The following is a 17,841-nucleotide window of genomic DNA, read 5'->3' as shown; positions in this document are numbered from 1 at the left end:
TACCCCATGTGTCTTTCAGCTTCCGGGGCCTCAGTCCAGAGGAGCGGGGTGGACAGAGAAAACTGGGAATCAGAAGAAAAAAAAAAATGGGTGGGAAGGGAGCTATCTGGTGTACAGGCTGGAGGGAATCTTTCTGAGCCCTTACGTCTCTGCTGCTGCCAACCCACGCACAAGTAACAGTCTTCTCCCTCCTGAACAGGCATTTAATAGTCTTATTTCAGTTGGAAGCAGTAGTTGGAGAATAAGTTACAGGGACAGACAGACCAAAAAAAAAAAAAAAAAACCAACCCAAACCAAAAATCCCACACAACTTAAAGTGCTTCAGGCTGCAAACGTAAACAGGAGGACGAGGGGAGGCCACCTAGCTCTCTCCCCTGACCTGAGACAGGAGGGTCGTGTCATTGTCGGGTCCCTTTACCGTCACCACCCTCTGATCTCAGCCCTGCGGGTGGGAGGGAGGGAGGGAATGTCAGAGGCGGGGAAGACAACATAAGAGGAACAAGGAAAACACTTTGTAAACTTAGAACCAGGGTGCAAGGCGGGGGGCAAGGGAGCTCCTGGAGCCCCTGCCCTGGCCACGGGGTGGGGCCAGCCCCCCCAGGAAGTCCAGGAAATACTGTTGGCTTCACGCTGCAGCCATCCCCAGCCATTTCACAGCTTCGTCCCTCGTCCCTCATCAGTAGACACAGACACGCGGCCCTGCGGGGGCCCCCTCACCCTAGGTGGGAGGCTCCCCGGGGAGGCGCAGCCTGGAGGGAGCACCCACGCTGGGGGCTGTCCATTTCTGGGAGTGTGAGAGGGAGGCGGACGGGTGGTCTACTTGACCGGCTCCACCACCAGGACCTTGCACTCGCGTTTGGCGATCTTGTCCAGAGACAGCACAGCCTTGTCCGGGGGCAGGTAGAGGGGCCGGCCGACAGGGGAGGCCACAGGGGGCGTGATGGCCCGGCGCTCCATCACACTGCCCGACCTGGAGGAAGGTGGAGGCTATGGGCTCTGGCCAGACCCCAGGGTCCCGTGCTGCTCCCTTTCCAATCCCGCGGGCCCCTCCCCATGCACTTCCATACCTCATGAGGTGGCTACGGGAGGGCTGTTGGTGGGAGAAGGACTGAGAGCGGCCCAGACTGGCCTGGTGCCTCTCCACCAAGTCCCGGACGGCAGGGCTGCTGGGGCTGCTCTTGCGAGAGAGGGGCCGGGCCTCAGGCGGCGGGTGGGACACGCTGGCAGTGAACTGCAGCTTCAGTTTCATGTGCTGGCTTAGCTGGGGCGGGGAGACACAGGTCAGCCGGCAGCTCGGCTGCCAGGCCCCGACCTCCTTTCAGGCCATCTTCCCCACTTGACAGGTCAAAGTGGGATCTAAAGCCCACCTTCCCTCCACCCGCCTTTGTAGCACCCACCCACTTACCCTTCAGCCACAGAAGCCAGCAGCCCTGACTCCTCCCACCCGACGCTAGGCCTCACCCAGCCCACCTCGAAGAGCCCGGTCCGCAGAGCCTGGAAGGCCACACTGAAGGTGAGCGCGCTGCCCTTCCGGGAGAAGCCGAGGTTGTTGAGGGGTGTGTGGCAGACGATGGAGTCCAGGGCTGCCTGCATGGCCCGGCGCTCCTCCTCACACAGCTGCTTTCCTGAGGGGCAGGAACAGGGCTGGGAAACAGTCTGTGTGGCCTTTCTCGGGCTGCAGGGGGCTTTCACGAGCACAGTCTTATTTGCTGCTCAGAGCCACTCTGTGGAGTAAACTGACTATATGCTATTGTTTGCTGAACTTTATAAACAACAGTAGCTAATAGTTACTGTGTGCTGAGATCTATTCTAACCACTTCACATATGTTAACTTACTAAGTTGCTGTGACAGCCCCATGAGGTATTATTTTCTTCATTTTAGAAATGAGAAATCTGAGGCTCAGACAGGTTAAGTAACCTACTAAAGGTCACACAGCTAAGAAATGGGAGATGTACAAGTCAAACAGGGAACCCAACTCCCTTAAAATCATTCTGCCCCACAGCCTCTCTAAACTCTCCATTATGACACCGTGGAGACCACCCAGGTACACAGCTGAAGCAGCCTGCCACAAGTCACCCGCCTCCATGACATCTTCCTTTCCCTCCCCCTCCTAGCAGCTACCTACCAGCCTGAGCGTGCTCTGGGGTCCACACGAGCCTTACAGCAAGGAAGTCTTGGAGATTGTTGAGCAGCGTATAAGTAACAGTGAAACGCTCATAGGTCCGAACAGGGGACTCACAAGAAGCAGTCATCACAAAGCACGGGCGGTCCAGGCGGATGCTGGGCAAGCTAGAAGCAGTGAGAGAGAGAGAAGGAAGCAGGATGTGTGTGTTTCGAAAGAGATGAACAGGATGGTGTCCAGTGGGGAGCATGGGGCGGGGGGGGGGTGTCCCACAAACTCACCGGTAGTGGGTATAGATGCTCTGGGTGAAGGGCAACTTCGGCGTGGACCACTGAACCACAGCGATCAGGGGAACCTCTAGGCCCTGTTGGAGGGATGAGCAGAAACATCACCTGTGTGTGATGACCTGAAGGAGAGGTTCCCTCTCCCATTAGTCAACTCCCTGGCCTCTCCCTTCCCATTGCATTTTCTCAGCCGTTCTCCTTAAACACACCAGTCCCTTGTACTCACCTCCTTGGCCCCTGGAGGGGGCTGCTCACCCCCTCTGAGCTGAAACAGGAAGTTATGTTCCTCCAGGGCACTAAGTGGGCAGGGGAAGCAGCCAGAGGTACCAGGGAGCCGACAGAAGGAGCCCATGGAGACTTCCCCAGATTGGTGACTAGTTGAGAAGAAAGGGACCAGAGCTGGACCTTTCGCTGCCAGAGTCTGGGCCCTGCACCCGTGCCCAGCACTCTGTGGCCCCGCCCCTCCCAGGGCCTCACCAGACATTGTCCACCAGCAGCACAGAGCCGTCGGGCATGACAGGTAGATAACTGGCATTGAAGTTTGGGAGAATGCGGATATCCCAGACAGAAATTTCCTCCTGGGAGGAGCTGTTCAGCACTGTGGGAGGTAACCAGCTCAGCTCAGAGTATCTGAACTCCTCGGACCACACCAACTCCCCCCCTAAAACGGAGCGATCCCCACCGTATTGTCCAGGGTAACTGCCACCCAGTCGGCACCCTTGCTGCTACCCAAGACTGGAGCCTCCAGTCTGCTCACCCTTGAGCACAGTCAAGTGTTTTCCAGCCACAGTGAACTGGCGGCACTTCAGAACCGGAGGGGGCAGCAGAGTCAGCAGGGTGCTCACTGCAGGAGAGGGCGGAGGCTGGAGATGACGGGCTGGGCGCACCTCACCTCCAACCCACAGGTCCAGTCTTCCTCTCCCCGGATCGGGCACTTGCTGGTGCCACCCCGCCAGCGTCCCCACAAAATCCAGACACTAGCATTTCCTCTCTGCATTCTCCTCCCCACCTTGGGCCTTGAAAGCGCTCTGCTCGCCCCTGAAGGTCTCCCCAGGAGATCGGGTCTGCAGCAAGCGCAGGTAGCCTTGATCTCTGACCTCTGGTGCCTCAACCTCCCGCTTCCACACGGTCACTACAATCTGAGCACAGGGGACACGGGACCACAGTTAAGGAGAAACAACCTGAGAAAGGGCGTCTGAATTCAGACAGAGCTCCACCCCGTGCTAACCTTACCTTGGCCTTAGGTGTCCCTGGGGGCAGTCTATCCAGTGAAACGGTGAGTGGGAAGATGACCTCATCTGTGGACACAATTGGTTCCTCCACAGGCAGCTGGGTTGCCAGAGGGGTGACGAGGTCAGGAGAGTCAAGGCCGCCCGCCGCGCCCGCGTCCCCTTTAAGATCTACGGTACGTGGCTCTCGCCCTCCCCTCTCCTCATCCGTCATAGGCCTCCAGTTTCCCTCTAGCCTCCCTCTCCCCTCCGGTCTTGGGAGCCCAGCAAACCGCCCCTCCGCCCTGTGTCGTGGCGCTCCGGGCTCCTCACCGTGGTCGCTCCCCCTGAGGTAGCAGGGCCCGGGCCGTGGGTGAGGAGGGGGCTGCAGCCTCGAAACAACCCCCCACCGCCAGGGTCCCCGCCCCCCGGGGGTTCGGGGTCCTGGTCGCCCGAGCCACCGCCCCCGGGCGCCCCGCCTCCGGCGCTGACCGAGGCCAGGGCGGCCAGGGCGGTCGCCAGTTCCGCCCAGGCCCCACGGGAGCCCAAGCCTGGGCCGCCTCCGGCGCCGGACCCCGCGCCACCCCGGCAGCGCAGCACCAGCAGGAAGCGAACCGTCTCCCCTAGGTAGAGGTGGTTGCGCCGGGGCAGCGCCCGGTACCGGCCCGGGTCCCCCGCCAGCTCCGCGCGCGGCGGCAGCGGCACGGCCGGGAAGTACATCGAGTAGTCGCACTGGGACTCCATGGGCGGCGCGGGCCAGGGGGCGAGGTGGGCCGGGGCCGGCGGAGGGCAGAGGGGCCGCTAGGGTGGTTCCGGGAGCCCCGAGTCCCGACTGGTGCTGCGCGCGGCCGGGCCGGCCCGACAGACCAGCTGGGGCCGGGAACCGGGGCAACGAACCCGGAACCGAGACCCCACGGGGCCGGAACCGGGGTGCGGGACCGAATGACTGGTGAGAAACCGGAAGCGGAAGGGAAGGGGCGTGGCCTCGGAGGCGCCGGAATTTGTAGGTGACCGGACTTTGGAGGAGAGGGGCGGGTGCGGCATGAGTTAGGCTGCTGTAGAAGGCTAGAGTTCTTGGACTACGAAAAGAACCCCCGCCAACCCCGTTTCTTCCAGGAAGATGCTCCATCCCCTTCCCTTGTCGCTCTGGAGCAGGTCGAAGTTTCAAATTATTTATTAATTGAACATTTCATTCATAGTGAAATGAGCATAGCCCAGTAACAAGTGTTTCATAGGTGGACATATTATTCCGATCCCTTGTGTCCCAGACTTGCTCTGTCGTACTCCATGGTTTGCTCCTCCAGAAGGCCTTCGAAAGTGCAGCTTGTACCTTCGGGGTTGGGGGTGGGGTCGGGGGTGGGAAAGGGGAAGAGGCAAAAATGGGAGGAAGCCTGCTGCTCGGTCTGGGATTCCTTGGCACAGGCTGGAGGATGTAGGACCCACATTCTTGCAAAGTTCCACTTGTCCTCTGGGGAGCAGACAAGCTTTCTAAGGGAAGTCGAAAGGGCATCTGGGTGCCTCACACTCATCACTGGCGCCCTATGGCTTAACTGCTCTTCAGCTTAAGGCAGTGGTTTGATGCCTAGGGGGAGGGTTGCCTTGAAGTCTTGAGGGGCAGAGAGACTGTTGGGGGGAACTGCTTGGCATCTAGCTTATCCTTGTACTGCAGCTCGGGGGTAGCCAGGCGCTCACACTCCTCCTGGTCTTGGAGGCTCAGCCCACTTCGGAGCACATAACCCAAAACCTTACCTGACCCAAACTGGAAAGGGCGGAATCGCCGGTCAGTGATGTACTTGGGGTCTAAAGCCTCACCCCCCACCAGACAGTGTTTAGCCAGGGCCTCCCGGCGAGCCCGAAGCTCCGCTACAGCACTCTCCAGCCGGCTCTGGCCATATTGCTTTATCCGGGCCCACAGACTTCGGTTGAAGTGAACATAGAGAGCCCAGTCCAAGTTGTTCCAGGCTCGTGCCCGGGCAGTCAGCTGCCTGTCCTCAGTGGTCAGTCCACCATCATCATTGGTGCTTCCGTCCTGCCCACCTCCTGCCTGGGCGTTGTGCATAAAGCCTACCACATCATCTAGACCCCAGCACAGGGCATCTGCCAGCAGGACCAGTGACTCGTCAAAGTACTCAGCCACCAAGACCAGGTCAAAGACAGAGTCCAGCCAGGCCAGATTCCACTGGATGAAGGATGAAGACCCCAAATCTAAAGAGGCAGGGCTGGACATCTGACTATGACCATCAGCAACAGTGGGAACAAGATGGAAGAGAGCATTGGGATCCAGGGTGTGGGCTGGAGGGCCAGCACCAGAAGGTAACTGGGGGGGGTTGGGGTCTCTGGAGACACGTGGATTCCCTCTCTTGGTCCTCATATCTGGGGGGAAGGGGAGGCCAAAGTCAAACCATAGCAAGTTGCGCGCGTAGTGGTCCCCCCGGGCCCCGGGTCGGTAGAAGGCTCGAGGATTGGCCAAGAAGGCAGCCAAGGATGGTGCTTTGCGGAAGGCCGATGACGCGGATTTATAGTAGGAGAAGGCAGAGCGGGCCAGAGCCGCTGGGTCTCGGACAATGGAAAAGAAGAAGCTGTCAGAAGGCATGACCTGAAGTACCTGGGGAGGAAGGGAAACCAGCACAGAGAGTGAACTATAGAGGAAGAAACTAACAGCAAACCCAGTGCGCACTGACCCCCCGGCCGCCTCCAGCCTCCTTCTGACAGCTCTGCTGGGAACCCCCAGCTGTCTTCACTAGCTGCACAGATCTTGGTAAGGTACTTGACATCTCTGAAACTCAGTTTACTTATCTGCAAAATGGGACCCATCATACCTTCCTTCCCAGATGATTATGGAGGTTACATGAGATAAGGATAGGAAGGAACCCAGAATATGGGGAGCTCCTGGAAAACATTAATTTCCTCGGGCCTTTCTGTTTGCTTTGGTTGGTAACACTTCTAGGAATCAAGCCTTGTGTTCACTTCTCCAACAAAAACCTGTAACATGTCTACCCTGGGATTCTTGGTTACAGCTCCAAGAAAGGAAGTGGCTTCAGGCCTCCTCAGGAGGATCACTGGCAGCAAGTAGATAGCAACCATAATTCTATCTCAGGCACAGGCGTCAGGTGGGCAGGCCAAGCCCAGCGTGGCCGAAGGTCAGGGCACTTGGGAGGCTCCTTGGCATCTTGGAAAGCAAGAGACATCCCTGAAATGGGCAGTGAACAACCATGGCCATTCAATAAGGAGCTGTTCTGAGTCTTAGGACGTAAGATCCCACTTGTTGGCAAGAAGGAAGGTGGACCACACCACCCTGGTGTGGTCCAGCAGGCAGATCCACACCAGAATCCAGCTCTGGGGCTCCCTGAAGGATTTCTGCCTCTGAATGTGACTGTGGTCATTACCATGACTCCCTGACAAGTCCTCCAATCTGTTCTATGGATGTGGGGCATGCCTGAAGGACAAGCCTGTGAACTGTATGTCTTTGAAGGCATAGGGGAAGAGTGCAGAGAACAGTCCATGGCATCAGAGGGACTTGGAATAAAATTCCAATTCAGCCACTTATCAAATGGTGTAACTTTGGGCAGGTTATTGTGCTTCTCAGAGCCTTTATTCCTCCATCAGTAAATCTGGGTTAATACTCACTTTGAAGAATGTGCAAGTGCATGGAACATGAGAGGTAGTCAGTGAATGGTGGTGACAGTCATCCTAAACTCCAGAGACACCTGCCTCAGTGACTGCTGTCCTTGCTTCACTCTCAGCAGTGCCCCTCGCTGCCCGTTAGATCAGTTTATGCTGCTGCTCCTTTCTTCAGCTCCAGCTCCAACAGGACTGTCTTTGCAGCCACCACTGAAGTACTATCATCTACACACACACACCCCCCACTGCCACTGTGTCTTTGAGATGTTTTTGCTCTGAGAACACCCGATATTTCCCTTACTACAAAGTCACGTCCACTCTTCCCTATAAAACCCACCTGTTGAGAAAACCCCACCTCTTTTGATGAATATTCTCCCCACCGTTCCAAATAACAAACACACATACACGCACACACGTGCAATGGAAGGCACTTCGGAGCAGCTGGGCCTGGGTTCAAATGCTAGTCTGCAGCTTTCTGTTAACAGAGGGCCAGTCCCTTAGCCTTTCTGGGAGTAAATCTCCTCATCTGTGTAGTGGGGACACTTATGCCTTCCTGGCAGGGTGACGGTAGGATGACTACCCAGCACTCAAGACGTGGTCAGTGAAAGCTGGCTCTTGGCCTGTGTGTTTTCATTTGCCCATTGATTTCCTCCTCCAAGAGCTCCCAGGTTCCTGTGTGTGTGTGGATGACATGTGAGTGCGTGCATGCATCTCCCCATTTAGAACTGAGGCTGCGGGCAAGGAAGGGGGGCTGGGACTGGGCTAGAGCTTGGCATATAGCTGATCCTCGGAATCTGGCAGACATGGTGAAGGGTGTGAGAGGAAGGTGGGTCCGAAGGCAGTGACTGCGCAGGGCCCCTGGTGGTATCAGTGGGAGAGGCCAGGAAGGGCCAGGGGCACCTGGAGGGAGGGTTGCTGGGGTGGGGTGAGAGTTGGTAGGGCACTGCTGCCAGCAGGCTAAATGGATCAAGGAAAGAGACTAGTAAATTCTAGATGGGAGAAGGCAGAACTTCAGGTGCCAGAAAATTCTGAGGAAGGGACAGCTGAGGAGAGGAGAACAGGACTCCCACATTTGTGGGACCGCCCCCCAGCCCAACCTTTGGGTAAGGAGATGCCTGGGGAGCCCCCATTGCCTGGCATCTCCCCCCTGGTGGTCTTGGCTACAGGCCCGAGCCCATCTCTCCCCAGTCCCCCCCACCCCCTCAACACTTCTCACCTCTTTCAGGTTGAACCTCATGTGATGACAGAGGATGTGGAAAGGGGGCTGGGTGTCTCCACTCTGAGGGCGGTAGCCTTTGACCCGAGAGGCCTGGAAAAGTCTTGGGTAGCCAAACTGGTAGCGGGCAGGGAGGGCGAAGCGCAGCCCGTGTCGGTCCCCATAGCGGTGAAGCAGACTCAGCACAGAGCTGCTCCCGGATTTATGTGTCTTCAGAAACACAAGGTGCTGCCGCGGTGGGCACGACGGAGCAGCTGGTCCCGGGGATGAGGCCCAGAAATGTCGGAGCTGCAGCCCGGGTAGCCTGGGGAGAGACGGGAGGGGAAGTGTCCTGTCCCTCACCAGCAGGTGGATGGATGTCTCGAGCCAGGAAGGCATGGAGTGTCCTCTGAGGCCCCAAGAGTCACAGACCCAGATGGAACAGACAAAAGCATGGGGGGCATCTGGGGGCCATTGGGACAAGATGGGAACTCACCTCCTCTGGAAGGGACCCCCCCAGAGCTGGAGGGCAAATCCGATGGTCATGAAGACTCCCAGAGCCACCCCCAGGCCCCGGGGCCCCCAGAGGCGCATGGTCCTGGTGGGAGACAGAAGGCCCATGTGGCCCGGGGAAGGGTGACGCTGGAGAGGGACAAGGCAAGGGCCAGGCGCAGAGGCAGAGACAGCTGGAGACCGCCGTGCAGCCGCGGAAGGCGCTCATTCGAGTTCGGGGGTTCATTCCCCAGGCCTGCTCGCAGCCCCGGTTGAGTCTGCCCCCTGAGTTAGCAGATTTTTGCCTCCGTCAGCGTCTAGAAGGGAAATGAGGGGGAAGGAGGGGAATCTAAGGAGCGGATAAGAGCCTTCGCTCCTGCTGCCGGGCAGCCGCGACCTCATTGCAGGCAGGGGGGCGGGAGGGGAGCTCTCTGTACACCCAGATCTTCCAGGTGCCCCATGACTGCAGCTCTGCTGTCAGCTGCAGCTCCCTCCAACCTCCAAGGACAGTTTCTTCCCAAGCCCCAGGGATTTGGAAGTGAAAGGGAGGAAGATCAGACCAATCCACTCGTACCAGGGAGATGGACATCTCCAGGCCCCGGGTCACCTCCTCTGCCCCTCTGCCTGTGACAAGGCCGATGCGGCGCCCCTCTCTGAGGCTGAGAGGGGAAGCCTTAAGAAGGGCCTGACGGGGCACACAGCTTAGAAACCCAGGGAAGTGAGACCGCAGGAATGACTTTGTAAGGAGTAAGAGTCGACCGGCTCATCTAAGCTCAGACATCCTTTCCCTCGCGGTGGCAGCGGGCGCGAGCAGACGCCAGTGTGTGAGAGTGGCCTGGGGGGTGTAGGGTTGCTTACGAAGCCCAGTCCCAGCCATAACCTCCCCCCCAAACACACCCCCGTTTCCACTTTCCAATCCCAGCAGTGCACCCAGAGGGGATCAAGAGGGTGGGGCTGGGGAGAGAAACTCTGTGACACAAAGATAACAAGACAAAAAAAGCGAACGCTGAGCTTTGGAATTCTTTCTCAGGCCCCAGCTTCCCAATCAATTGGGAGTCCAGACCTGCCCCTTCATTCCAACCCACAGCCACGGGCCACAGCCCGTCTTTCCAGCAAGCCCTGACAGCCCCCTTCCAGGATGAGCCCAGAGCGACCCCAGGCAGAGAACCCACACTTGCTACCTAGAGACCCGCCCCCTCTGGCATCACCCCCCTCACCCCCCTCCCCCCGTTTCCTCCCCCAACCTAGCCCCAGGGTCCAGCCCCACACCGCACCCCCTCCCATGTTTAGATTTCTTGTCTTCCTTCCCCCCATCTCTGTCTCCTCCCATTACCTCCAATTTCAGCCCTCGGACCCCTCCAGCTTTGGGGATTGCTCAATCTGTTGCCAACCCTGGGTTGGCTCCCTCTGGGGTTCTCTCTGTGAAACCCCTCACGATTCCTCCCATCAATTCTAGAGTCCTTCCACTGATCTAGGCCTCAGCTTCGCTTGCCCACTCACCAGGCCACCTGAGGAGCAGCAGGGAAATCGGGGTCTGGCCCTCCCGCCCGCCCCAGCCACCGCCCGGTTCCTCGCTCAGCTCAACTTTCCCCAGAAACTTTCTCAGCGCCCAGGCTCCTCCCCCTCCCTCCCTTTGTCCCGCCAGTCCGCGCCGCTGATTCGGCTTTGACGGCGGCGTCTCTGGGTCTCTCCTTCCCCGCATCTTTCCTTCTCTTTCAGCGGACCCAGCCTGCCCTTAGAAGACACTTCTACCCTCCTTTGGCAATTGTACTTTTTCTTTCAGCTTTCTGCAGGACAAAAGACTCATTTAGGCAACTGAAAGAAAAAAGAAAGAAGATGGTAACAGTTGAAAGCAGACATTATCAAGGATATGACAAGGTAGTCAGAGGAACCTTCACAGAGGAGGAGGAGATGGGGGCCCGAGGGGGCCCACCCACCCTTAAGGCAGAGGGCAGTAGTATGGTGATATTAACGATGCCTTGGTTCCAGAAGAGTTTTGCTAGTCTCCAGAATTCTCCCCATTTTGCAGATAGGTATTCAGACCCAGAGGGTGGACAGCTTGCCCAAATTCAATCCCAGGGGACAGGTTCCAAGATAAGGAGGCAGAAAATGAACTGCTGGTCACAGAGACTCTGGGGCTAAAGGTACAGAAAGTCACACACCGGGTCCAACAAATTAGCCATTTATTTACAGAATAAACACTGAGTTGAACACTGAAACATGAAATGGGGATGCCTGTGAAGGATGTGGATGGCAGAGACCATGAGATGTGGGTTTTTGTTTTTTGATATTTTAGTTTAAGAAAGTGATATTGAAAAACTCAACAGAATCCAGGCCAATAGATCCTGACATCTTAGTCCCCTGCCCTGCACCCCATAAGCGCCCAGCTTTGTCTATTTCTGAGTTTCTGAGACAGGGTGCCGCACCCATCCCACTTTCAACTTCTTTCAATCCACCCACCCCCCAACTGCAACTCTAAAACTCCTTCCTTTTTCCCTGTTGGGGCTCACCACCAACCTAACTATAGAGGCTGGGTTGGAGAGATCATACCTCCTTCCTAAATAAATACCCCCAGCCCTTCCTCCCCAGATACCAAATGAAAAAATAAATATTGTGAATACCCACCCCCAACCCACCAATGGAAATCTCCTGGATTTGGGGCCCCAGCCATTCACCCGAAACGTCCCTCTCTACCCTCTCTGCAGCCCCCTTCGACTCCTCTCCCGACCCAACTGATGGGGGAGAGGGGAAGGGCCATGAACCCTCCCGATGCCAGGGCACCCCTCCCCTGTTATCGAGGTCCAAGTAGGGCTAGCGCTAAGAGGAAGAGAACGAGGAGGGGTTGTGTGTGAAAACCAACAGATGTCCCTCCAGTCCTGCTCCGGTCCTGGCTGTGGCGGATAATGACACCTCCTTTGCCCCCTGCACCTTCCCTTCGAGGAGGGCGAGGAGCTCGCGCTGGGGGGGCCACAGCTGCTGCGCCAGCCATCCAGTCATCTGCATAGTGTTGTCCCTCTCCAGAGCCGCTAGCGTCCTCTAGAGGGAGGGGGAGGATCGGAAACAGACAGGGATGGTGAAGAGGGGCAGCGTGAGACGGTGCAAGAAACAGCCACAGGCGGGGAAGAAAAGAACTCGAGAAAAAACAGGTTGGGACAGGGGCAGGCAGGGTGAGAGGAGGGAGAAAGTGAGTGACAGGAAGGCGAAGAGAGATCAGACAGACATGGAAACAAGGCAACGAGACACAGGAAGAGACGAGACAGACAAAAAAGAGAGACAGATGGGGGGAGAGGATAAACAGGAAAAGACAGAGAAAAAAGACATAGAAGCAGTGAGCCGAGGGAAGAGGAGTGGGGGAGGAGAGACAAAGAGAGACGGTGGGGGAGAGGGGGAAAAAATGTACGTCAGTGCCTTGCATCTCTGGCAAATTCTACTTTGGGGAGCCAGCCCCGTGGAACCCGCACCCCACTTCCCCGCCTCCCTGGATTGCCGGTGCTCCACAATCTCTTCCCACAGCCCACCCTCGGGAGCTTCCCACCGCTCTGTAAGAATGTTTTGCTGTCTCCCCCAAGGGACCGTGAAATCAAGGGTAGAGATCTTCTCATTGGTCTTCCACTCCCTACCTTTGTGGTAAGCGCTCAATACAGGCGTGTGAACTGCGTGAGTGAATGAATGAATGGTAACGGAGACGCGAGGGGAGGGACTACAGACGAAGGGGGCGGGGCTGCGGGTTGGCCTGCGTCCAATCGCGGAAAGCAGGGCGGAGCGAGGTCCTCTCAGTGTTCGCGGGTCTCACCCCAGTCCTCCAGCTCCAGGTCGCGTCCTAGGGCGGCCGCTTTCATCCTGGTCGTGGCGGCCCGGAGCTGCAGCCGCCGCTTCCGCGTCTGGAGGTCGGGGCTTGAAGCTTCTGCATCCAGCTCTGGGTTGTCGAGCTGCCCGGCCTGGGAGCCGACCACGGGCGACAAGTACCTGCGAGCAGAGCAGCCCCGGAGACTCCCGCCCCACCCCGCCCCCGGAGTCAGCCTCGCCCGCCCGCCCGCCCGCCCGCTGCCCACCGCCCGGCTCTCACCGGCCCGGTCCAGCTCCAGTCCAGCAAGGCGCCGCCTCCTGTGAGAGGTCCGCCGCCACGCGGGGGTCCCCGCACACAGTCTGGGGCAGTCCGGCCCAGATGCCCCTCACCCGGCCCAGACGCTCGCGGAGCTCCCACACCTGGACGTAAAGAAAGCCGGCCGGGCGGAGATGGAGCGCGCGCCCCTGTCCCCCGCGCTCGCGCCCCTGTCGCGGCCGCCCGCCACTCACCAGCCGGGGCAGGCTGGCGCCCGCAGCAGTCGTCGGCCGCTCATCCTCCGCCGCCGCCGCAGACCAGAAGCGACCCACGTCCTCCCTCGGGGCTGGGGCACGGCGGGCGCGAGCCCGCGCTGGCTGGGGGCTCCCGCATTCCTGGAATACCTTCGGCACCGGGAAGAGACCCCACACACAGTCATCCCGCGGTAAAACCCACACCCCAACACTCCAAACGTCCTTGACACCCCGGTTTATCCAGAGACCCTACAGTGTCTCCCTAACACCCCACATTGTCCCCCCACCCCAGGGCCTTCCCTCCACGCTTCTCCCTCCTGTTCTCCTGCCAACTCCCAGTCTGACACTCCCACCCTTCTTGTGGCCCCTGTACCTGGGCTGACACCCCTACACTATTTTCCTGCAAATGCATCAAGCCTTCTGAGATCTTCACCCCGATGGACTGGGCCGCGAGCTCAAAAGAAAAGGGGCCTTGGATCTTGTCGGCCAGGAACAGGAGACCATCTTGAAAGAGGGTAAGACAGAGAAAGGGTTAAATGAGGGGCTATCCAGGGAGATACTCACTGAAGTGGGATGTTCCCACAAATCCTGACCCAGGCCTTGGAGGCGAGCAGCGGGTCTTAGACTGGGGGGAGAACTGACATGAGAAGAGCCCCCCTCCTCCTCTCCACTCAGCATTGCTGAACACTCCCTCCCCAGCCCACCCTGCCCACCCCACACAGACAGCTCTCTCAGGCTTTCCTGAATCCCCTCACCCAGATAGGGCCCCCAGTCAGGATCCAGTCCTTGGCTGCCAATACAGCCATAGGCCACGTTGAGGCAGAAGCCCCGGCAGGGTGGCAGCGAGGGGACCCCTCGGCAAAGGGGGCAGCCTGTCAGACGCATCACGGCCTGCTTGCAGCCTTCGGACAGCGGCATCTGGGAGCAGAGAGCAAGGCTGTGTCATCCACAAACAACTGGCTGCCCTCAGCCAAGCCTGGTGCTGGACCCAGAGAGAAATCAAATACCCCACCCTGCCCTTCCCAGGCTCTAAGTGTGGAGCTGGATGTGAACCCCTAGGGTTGATGACCCCACATGGCAGCAGGAATGACCCCAGGACTGCGCCAGACCTGAGGAGGGAGGCTCCTAGGGGCCGGGTTGCACATCCTGCTTCTTGAAAGAGATGGACCAGGGGGGCAGTGAGGGGCCTGAGAAAAGGTTCAAGGACAAGAGTGAGCCCATCATGGTTGAGGGGAGAATGAGGATGCAGGAAGTAAGGCTGGGAGGCCAAGGGGAGAATGGGCAGTCGAGAGAGGGCCTTGAAGGCCAAACCAGGAATCTGGCCTCTAGGAGGGAGCCACTGAGGGGCCCTGGAGAAAACCAGGGGGGCCAGTGGGCCAGTCTCAGAGAGGCTGTGGAGATGAGCAGGTCCTGAGAGGCTGGCAGAGGGTAAGAGTCATCAGAGGGCAGAAGAGGGTCAGAGGTGGGAGGAGTCATGGGTCATGATGCTAGAAAGACTACAGTCTTCCTGATTTACCCAGGATGCCAGGGCTTCACGGTTGCTAAGGGAAGGCCAGGCCTCTCCTGCCACCTGGCCCCTGACTCTTCTTCATGGGGCCTCTCCCACTTCCTCTCCCTCCCTGGGCCCCACCCATACTCAAGCCCCTTCTAACCTTAAGTGTTTCGCTGACCACATTTCTTCCAGTCTCCAGGCCTTGGACAAAGGCCCGGGCAGCCACCAGGGCCCGGGTTATCTGGAGGAAGGGAAAGGTGAGAAAAATCACCGGACTGTTGAGGGTCAGTCAACACTGGGGCCAAGAGACTGCACCAAAGGGATGAGCAGTGGGGGTAAGGTTTGTAGGTTATCTTGGGGTGATTAGGAATGTCAGGTGGTTCTGGGAGGCAGGTTCAAGAAGATCAAAGAATCAGAGTCTGGCAGGACCAAGGGGAACTGGGCTTGGGAAGAGGTGGAAGGATTACATTTTACAGGACTTGGAGATAAAGGGACTTCTATTTTAACAAATGCTGAACCTGAAGCCAGGAGACCTGAGTGTGAAACCTAGCTCCACCCCTTACTGGCTAAGACCTTAACCTCTTCAAGGTTCAGTTTTCTCATCTGTAAAATAGGAATGTGAACATCTACTTCATAGAGTTATGACAATTAAATGAGATACTATAAATGAAAATCCTTAGTGTTGAACCAGCGTTCAATACACTCGCAACTCACACTCACACTACACAGCTGAACCAGAGGAAGTCAAGATATTGGGAATAGGGATGAGCTGTCAGAAAGGGGGGTGGGGAGCAAGAGCAGATGAGTGGGTCAACCACTAGTATGAAACTAGGACACAGAATTGGGGTGCGGGGCTCCAGTCAAAGGAAACCAAGGAGATCTGGGTCAGGCAGAGGTGACTGGGGCTCAAGATAAGGATCACCAGGTCAGGGGCGACTGAGGCATGAAAAGGGGGTCACTGAGTTGGAGGTGAGTGGTACACAGTTCAGAGGTCACTAGGTCAAAGGTGGCTGAAGCTCAGGCTTTGGGGCCCCTCACCTGCAGGCGGAGGCGGCGGGGTGAGTCCCCAAAAGGCTTCAGAGAGTCATCAGCAGAAGAGGCCAGGCGTGTGAGGCAGAACAGGTAGTCGGGGGAGAAGATGTACTGTGGGTGCAGCAGGGGGAACATTTTCTCCAGGAGCTGAGCCCAGAAATCCACCAAGGCATCATCTAACCCCTCACCGGACCTCTCATAGTAGTCCCGTAGCCGAGAGAACAGACCACTGAACAAGGGGGTGTGCTGGGCATACAGGCGGCCGAAGGAGCGGTGGAAAAGCATGGACAGAGAGTGCTCGGCTGAGGAGAGCATCTCCCGAAAAACCTCTGTGGCAAGTGCAGAGAAAGAGGTGTGAGGTGGGGTGAAGCCAGAGAAGGATGGAAAAGTGAAAAGTCAGAAGCAAGAGGAAATGGGCATGGGGAGAAAAAAGAAAAGACAAGTGAGTTAGAAAATAAGTAACCCTTAGAGGTCTGGGCAGACTGGGGTTGGGGGGAATGTGGGGCAGGACCCTGAGAGAGCACAGGGTGGGGAAGTGGGGGCTAAACCAGGGCTGGAGTGCCTTTGGGAGAAGTCAGGAGTAGGTACAGGATGCTTGTGGGGGTCATGAGCTCAGAGAGAAGGTATGAAGCCAGGTTTGGGGACACCAGGTCCTCACCATCGAATTTTCTGTGTCGGGCAGCCAGTGTGTGAACCAAGAAGGAACCATTCTCCTCCACCAGGCCTCGGAAGGTGGCCTCAGTTTCCCAGGTCAGCCTCTGCTCTATCTCACTGGAACAGCAAGTGTACTCCTGGGGACAAATCCGGAGGTGTTCACCTGGACAGAGGAGACATGAAGAAATGGTGGGAAGTGCTGTCGTGAAATTCCGTCCTTCTCCTGACCATCTCTGGGGGCCATCCTTTCTCTTCCAGCTGTCTGGTTTCTTTTCTATTGTCTGCCACCTCATTCCCACCTGGTCCTACCCCTTCCCCATTGTCCCCTCACCCATCCCAAGTGCACTGCCTTTAGGCATGGGATCAAATAGGAGTGGGCCAATTTAGTGATCAGAGGGTCCTCAGGTAGCCTGCCTAACACCACACACCCCAGGCCTCAAAGGACATACAGGATGGTTTCAATGGGAAGAATGGGGTTTGGAGGGGTGGGGTTACCTGGTAAGAAAGAAAGCACTACCATACAAGGGGCTCATGTTAATAGCGAGGGAAACAAATTAGGCTGTGAAGAAAGGAACAGAGGGGTTGCTAATTACTAGAAAGGGATTCCTGGGGTGAGGGTGGAGTAAGAGAGCTGTTATGCGAAGGGGAGTGTTATTGTGATCCTGATAAAGAAGTTCCGGAGGAGAAGAGACATTATTACCGTGAGAGGAAAAGATTATTACCACGGCCACTCTGAAAGGGAAGAGAGTTATTGTGAGATGGGGAGGACCGGCCCCCGCCCCCTCCCTCGCCCCCAATTCTCTAGTCTCCCTCTTTCTCCTCACCTGAGATCAGGGCGGGAGGGAGTACGCTTAAGCTATATCCCCGGGCCCCCAGAATCTGCCGGGTCTCAGTGCAACTCCGGGTGACCTTTGCCTCGATGCCGGGTCCAGGACCAGGACCGGGACAGAGGGGCAACAGCAGAAGCAGAAGAGAGCGCAGCGTGTACATAGCTGCTGCTGCTGCCACCTTGGGACCGCAAAGTGGGTCGTAAAGAGGAAAGAAGAGCCGCCCGAACTCAGAAAGCCGGTTCTCTGCCACAGGACCGTCCCGCCGGCCAGAGAAAGAGCGCGACCTCTGAAAAGTGGACCGGGAGCACGATCGCTGGACCAAGGCGGCATCTGCCGAGACAATGGGAGCGGGGAGCCGGACAGGAGGCGGGGCCCGGGGCGGGGCCCTGCCAATAATGGTAAGGAGCCGAGTTTAGGGGCGGGGTCAAGGAGAAATTAGGCCAATGTACTGGGGAAGCTCAGCCGCGGGGCGGGACTCGGCAGGACTAGGAGGTTAGGGGAGGGGTGTGGTCTTCCTCTGAGGCGTGGCTATCTACATAGAAAGGCGGGGCCTGAGTGGAACTCAGCCTATCGTAGTTGAGAAGCCAGATTAAAGGAGTTACTACTGGGGCAGT

The 17,841-nt window shown here is 57.7% G+C and overlaps 3 protein-coding genes across 5 annotated transcripts; all 3 read right to left on the bottom strand.

The window, feature by feature from the left end:
* Positions 1 to 189: 189 nt before the first annotated feature.
* TRAPPC14 (trafficking protein particle complex subunit 14) lies at positions 190 to 4,870 on the bottom strand. Of its 2 annotated transcripts, XM_065924961.1 has the most exons (11): positions 3,949 to 4,506; positions 3,641 to 3,736; positions 3,417 to 3,546; positions 3,165 to 3,251; positions 2,885 to 3,005; positions 2,634 to 2,781; positions 2,405 to 2,487; positions 2,127 to 2,290; positions 1,471 to 1,625; positions 1,068 to 1,261; positions 190 to 970 (listed from the first exon to the last, which is right to left on the bottom strand). In XM_065924961.1, the coding sequence occupies exons 1-11, from the start codon at positions 4,357 to 4,359 to the stop codon at positions 817 to 819; spliced, it is 1,743 nt and encodes a 580-aa protein (XP_065781033.1). In that variant the 5' UTR covers positions 4,360 to 4,506; the 3' UTR covers positions 190 to 816. The 2 variants fall into 2 exon arrangements, with proteins under 2 accessions (XP_065781033.1, XP_065781032.1); XM_065924960.1 differs by having other exon boundaries at positions 3,641 to 4,870.
* A 313-nt stretch (positions 4,871 to 5,183) lies between these two features.
* On the bottom strand, positions 5,184 to 10,470 carry GAL3ST4 (galactose-3-O-sulfotransferase 4). 2 transcript variants are annotated; one of them, XM_065924962.1, is made up of 4 exons: positions 10,424 to 10,470; positions 8,928 to 9,240; positions 8,453 to 8,756; positions 5,184 to 6,220 (listed from the first exon to the last, which is right to left on the bottom strand). In XM_065924962.1, exons 2-4 carry the CDS (start codon positions 9,050 to 9,052, stop codon positions 5,198 to 5,200), a joined length of 1,452 nt encoding a protein of 483 aa, XP_065781034.1. In that variant the 5' UTR covers positions 9,053 to 9,240; positions 10,424 to 10,470; the 3' UTR covers positions 5,184 to 5,197. The 2 variants fall into 2 exon arrangements, with proteins under 2 accessions (XP_065781034.1, XP_065781035.1); XM_065924963.1 differs by lacking the exon at positions 10,424 to 10,470 and adding an exon at positions 10,257 to 10,349.
* A 1,244-nt stretch (positions 10,471 to 11,714) lies between these two features.
* On the bottom strand, positions 11,715 to 17,387 carry GPC2 (glypican 2). The gene is made up of 10 exons (XM_065920417.1): positions 17,222 to 17,387; positions 16,402 to 16,560; positions 15,750 to 16,072; positions 14,872 to 14,952; positions 13,975 to 14,137; positions 13,593 to 13,723; positions 13,220 to 13,369; positions 12,990 to 13,129; positions 12,717 to 12,889; positions 11,715 to 11,959 (listed from the first exon to the last, which is right to left on the bottom strand). The coding sequence occupies exons 1-10, from the start codon at positions 17,385 to 17,387 to the stop codon at positions 11,715 to 11,717; spliced, it is 1,731 nt and encodes a 576-aa protein (XP_065776489.1).
* Between the last annotated feature and the right edge of the window lie 454 nt (positions 17,388 to 17,841).

The sequence above is a fragment of the Muntiacus reevesi genome, chromosome 2 (genome assembly GCF_963930625.1).
Source record: "Muntiacus reevesi chromosome 2, mMunRee1.1, whole genome shotgun sequence".
Taxonomy (NCBI): domain Eukaryota; kingdom Metazoa; phylum Chordata; class Mammalia; order Artiodactyla; family Cervidae; genus Muntiacus; species Muntiacus reevesi.
The sequence above is the reverse complement of the archived record's forward strand: the minus strand, read 5'-3'. Positions and strand labels throughout refer to the sequence as shown.